At 38.1% G+C, this 4,700-nt stretch overlaps 1 protein-coding gene across 1 annotated transcript; it reads right to left on the bottom strand.

Annotated features, from left to right (window-relative positions):
• Positions 1 to 1,278: 1,278 nt before the first annotated feature.
• LOC105001938 (olfactory receptor 7A17-like) lies at positions 1,279 to 2,247 on the bottom strand. Its single transcript, XM_010858381.1, has one exon. It carries the CDS (start codon positions 2,245 to 2,247, stop codon positions 1,279 to 1,281), a length of 969 nt encoding a protein of 322 aa, XP_010856683.1.
• Between the last annotated feature and the right edge of the window lie 2,453 nt (positions 2,248 to 4,700).

The raw sequence follows: 4,700 nt of genomic DNA, 5'->3' as shown, positions 1-4,700 counted from the left end.
GCTCCTCTTCACTTTCTGCCATTAGGGTGGTGCATATTGTCAGCTGTACGACACAGCTACTACAGAAGCATTCAAGTCACCCCCACCAATGAAGTTGCCCTTTTAGAAAGCCTGAGTAAATAGATGACTGAGCATGTGAGTGAACCTGCTTTTTCCTGATCATGCCCTTATTCCACTATTTGTTTTAAATTCACCAATAATGAGTGAACTAGAAGACTCTTAGCCACCCCACCCACAAAACCCAATACAGGCAGAGCCCCCCAGTCAGTGCTCTCTTTTTCTCTCTACCTAAGACCTAAGTGATGGCATGCTATTACCCTCCAGTATTGGTGATTACAAACTTTGTAGGTTTTTTAAATTTTCCTAATAGATATTGCCAAGAGGCATCTTTCAATCATAATAAATACCAGAAGGACCTCTCCAGTAACAGCATAGACTTGATCAGGAAGATGTCTGTGTTTTCTTGAAATAATTAATACAAGCCAGGTGAGCGCCTCAGATACTCCTAGCCAATAGTATCACTATCAGTAGGCTGGGACTTAAATGGATTAATGTTCAAATCTACAAGGTGAAGAACAAAAGTTAAAGAGGCAGTAGAAAAATAATGGATTAAAGTAAAATCCGTAGCTTCATATTTTCCTCTACAATGAAATAACATAAATGGCTTTAGTTGCCAAATCTAGTTTGTTTTCCCCATGTAAGTAATACACTCATACAGAAAACAAAAGTAAAATCACTTGGTATGATATGTATCATTGAGAAGAAATAATTTTTAAGGAATGGACTTCCCTGGTGGATCAGTGATAAATAATCCATCAGTCAACACAAGAGATGCATGTTCAATTCCTAGTCTGGGAAGATGCCCTGGGAAAGGAAATGACAATCCATTTCTCAGTATTCTTGCCTGGGAAACCTCATGGACAGAGGAGGCTGGCAAGCTACATACAGTCCATGAGGTTGCAGAGTCAGACACAACTGAGTGACTAAACAATAACAATTTTAAAATAATCCAATTTACCCAAGGTAAGATACTGAAATCTTCAAATGTTCTTGGTCTAAAACTAAGAGAAAACTTTGTGAATGCATGAATATGAAAAAAGGGAAAACTGTCTATGTATCAGACAGATCTGAAACTTAATAAAGTGAGTGACAAATTGTGTAGAGGAGTTAAATTCAAATAAATGAAAACTCCAGGTTATAAATAGGAGTAGCAAGTTCTACTTTAGCAATCTGATTAAGGAAAAGCAATTTCTGCCTCTGTGGCTTTGAATCCTATAGTCATGGGTACTTCTTTAGCCCCAGGACAATTGGCCCATATAGAACTGCCATCCCAATGATTCTTCTCAGAGCTCTCCTTATGTCTTTGTTCCTCAGACTGTAGATGAAGGGGTTCAGCATGGGTGTGACCACAGTGTACATCACTGAGGCTGTTGCACTTGACTGTGAGCTGTGGGTAGTACCAGAGCTAAGATACACTCCTAAGGCTGTACAGTAAAATAAGGAGACAACTGAGAGGTGAGATGCACAGGAAGAAAATGCTTTATACTTCCCCTGAGCAGATGAGATTCTTCGTATGGAGGAAGCTATCTTAGAGTAAGAATAGAGGATACCAGTGAGGGAAACACTGCCTAACAGCGTAGTTGCAAAGTACAGCACAATGTCATTAAGAAAGGTGTCAGAACAGGCAAGTTGGATCACCTGAGTAATCTCACAGAAAAAGTGGGGGATTTCCAAGTCTGTACAGAAGGACAGCCACAACACCATTAAGCTTTGTAACAAGGAATTCAGGACACTCATCATCCAGGACATCAGAGCCAGGAGTCCACAGACCCGGGGATTCATGATGATTGTGTAGTGCAGAGGATGACAGATGGCCACGAAGCGGTCATAGGCCATCACGGTCAGGAGGAAGATTTCCATTGTGGCAAAGAGCAGGAAAAAGTGTATCTGGGTGATGCAGCCTTCATAGGTTATTGCTTTGTTCTCGGTCTGTATATTCTTCAGCATCTTTGGGATGGTGGTGGAAGTGAAGCAGAGGTCTACAAAGGAGAGGTTGGAGAGGAAGAAGTACATGGGGGTGTGGAGGTGGGGGTCTGAGCCGATGGCCAGGATGATGAGCAGGTTTCCAATCACAGTGATCAGGTACATGGAGAGGAAAAGTCCAAATATGAGGGTCTGCAGTTCTATTTTCTTTGATAATCCCAGAAGAAGAAATTCTGAAATTTGTGTCTCATTCCCTGGTTCCATGTGGTGAATTTGACAGGCACAAAAGACAAAATACTATGGCTAATTTTCTCAAAGATTGGCACTGCAGACAAAGTTGAAATTCTACAATTTATATTTTGCACTCAAAAATCCATATCCATAATTTTTGTATGGAATTTCCATTTTGAAGGATCCCTGGTGCCATCTCAGAATAGGAATGCCTATTCCACATTGTTTTTCCTCTAGTAGTCATGTACTCTACACTGTTAGTGAGAAATTCAGAATGCCTCGAATATGGTAAAGGTATTTTGGTTTACTTTGTTCAGCTCTGTGTGTGTTTGTTGGCATATGAAACATGTGTATTTTTTTGCTTAAATGTGCATACATGCTGGATCACATGTAAAAGGTATGCCATCGCACAGAGTAGGACATGACTGAAGCTACTTAGCAGCAGCTCTAGGATATAGTCCAAAATGTTTCTAATCAATTGCAGTAATTGAGGAATAGTTTATTTTTTGTTTGTTTATTTTTTAAAAGACAAGTTCCTGCCGAGGGAAAAGCAATATGAATAAAGAGTTCAGCAGAAGAGACAGGTCGCAGGGAGAACAGCAGCAAGGTGTTCAGACTCAAGGGACCACAGCTTCTTCCTCCATTAAAATGTGAGAAACAGATGGGCGGGACCTCACCTGCTTTGTTCACTCTGTGGTTTCATCAGTGTATGCATATACAAAGAAACACATTTTTAGAAAATGAAATTTGTAGAATAAAAAGAATAGAACTAGAAATAAAACCTGTTTAAATTATAGTGCATTGGAAACAAGTTGGCTAAACAAAATTGAACTAAAAATTAAGATGAAATTATGAAAGAAAAATATAAAATAACCATGGTCACACTGATACTGGTTTTGTATATAATTGAAATGGACAAGTGAATGAAATATAATTTTAAAAAATAGTATGGGAAACAGTGGTCTTTCCTATGGCTCAGATGGTAAAGATTCTGCCTGCATTGCACAAGACTCAGGTTTGATCCCTGGCTTGGAAGATCCCCTGGAGAAGGAAATGGCAACCCACTCCAGTATTCTTGCCTGGAGAATTTCATGGACAGAGGAGCCTGGTGGGGTACAGTCCATGGGGTTGCAAAGAATTGGACATGGCTGAGTGACTAACACACACATACAGGGGAAACAGTAACTAAAATTATAATTTCAGTCAGTATAAATATATATATATATATATATGTATGTATTTAAAGATCCTTATGAGAAAGATATGTGATCTTTGTTGAATGCAAAAGAATATGTTCCACAAGATGGCAGCACTTGATTAATACTTTAAAAATAGATCTGCTGAAGACAAAAGGTAGCAGTAAGGAAAAATAAGTGAATAATAAGCAACGGAAACATATACATTACCATATGTAAAATAGATCACCAGTGGGTATTTGCTATATGGTGCAGGGAACCCACAGCTGGTGCTTTGTGACAACCTAGAGGGTTGTGATGGGGTGGGAGGTGGGAGGGAGGTTCAAGAGAAGGAGGACATATGTATACCTATGGCTGATCTGTGTTGATGTGTGGCAGAACCCAATGCAATATTGTAAAGGAATTATCCTTGAACTAAAACTAAAAAAGTGAATAAAAGTAAAAAAAAAAGAAGCAATTAATCTAAAGGTGTTTTTTTTTTTTTTTTAACCACTGCAAATGTAGAACTTTCTGTGTTTAAAGAGCAGTGGGAGGAAAGACAAAATATGACTAACTGATAGATTTGACCACTCACAATTTATGAACATGCACACAACCCAACAAATACATTACACATACATACAAGGATTAAATGGAAATTAGCAAAGTCTTTCAAAAATTATAATTGTTCGAAAGAATGCATAAAACATAAAAAAGAGAGACTGGAATAGGAAATTCAGACCAGGGAACTGGTTGCAGCTTACAGCAGTTTTGGGTGAAATGGTGTCTGACACACCTGTGATGGGGAGGGAAAGAGTGGGGAGAGAGAAGTTGCATGCATTTCTATTTTAGCAAGAAGATTCCTCAAGGTATTTAAAATACATTTCATTCTCCCCTTCTTCTGCAGGCTGGAATACAGTTCTTGGGCTTTTATCTCACAGCTTGAGATGAAATAAATTATAAAGGAAATTATACAGCAAAAAAAGAAGGAAAAAAAAAAAAAAACAGAAAAAATAACAGCACTCAAGTACCAGTATGTAAAACAAAGAACATGCAGAAACAGTTTTCAGTACAGAAAATAAAATAAACAAAAATCCCCAAATATATTCAGCCTCCCAAGTACTGAAATAATTGTGAAGTAAGGCCCTTTACCATATGACTGTTTGCATATTAAATGTAGTATTTCATTCTTTTTAATGGCTGAAGAATATGTCACTGTATATACGTACTATATCTTCTTTATCTATTCATCTGTTATTGGACATCTAGGTTGCTTCCATGTCCTGCCTATTGTAAATAGTGCTGTTATGA

The sequence above is a fragment of the Bison bison genome, unplaced genomic scaffold (assembly GCF_000754665.1).
Source record: "Bison bison bison isolate TAMUID 2011002044 unplaced genomic scaffold, Bison_UMD1.0 scf7180017864386, whole genome shotgun sequence".
NCBI lineage: Eukaryota > Metazoa > Chordata > Mammalia > Artiodactyla > Bovidae > Bison > Bison bison.
Note: the sequence above shows the minus strand (reverse complement) of the source record. Positions and strands in the feature narration are given on the sequence as shown.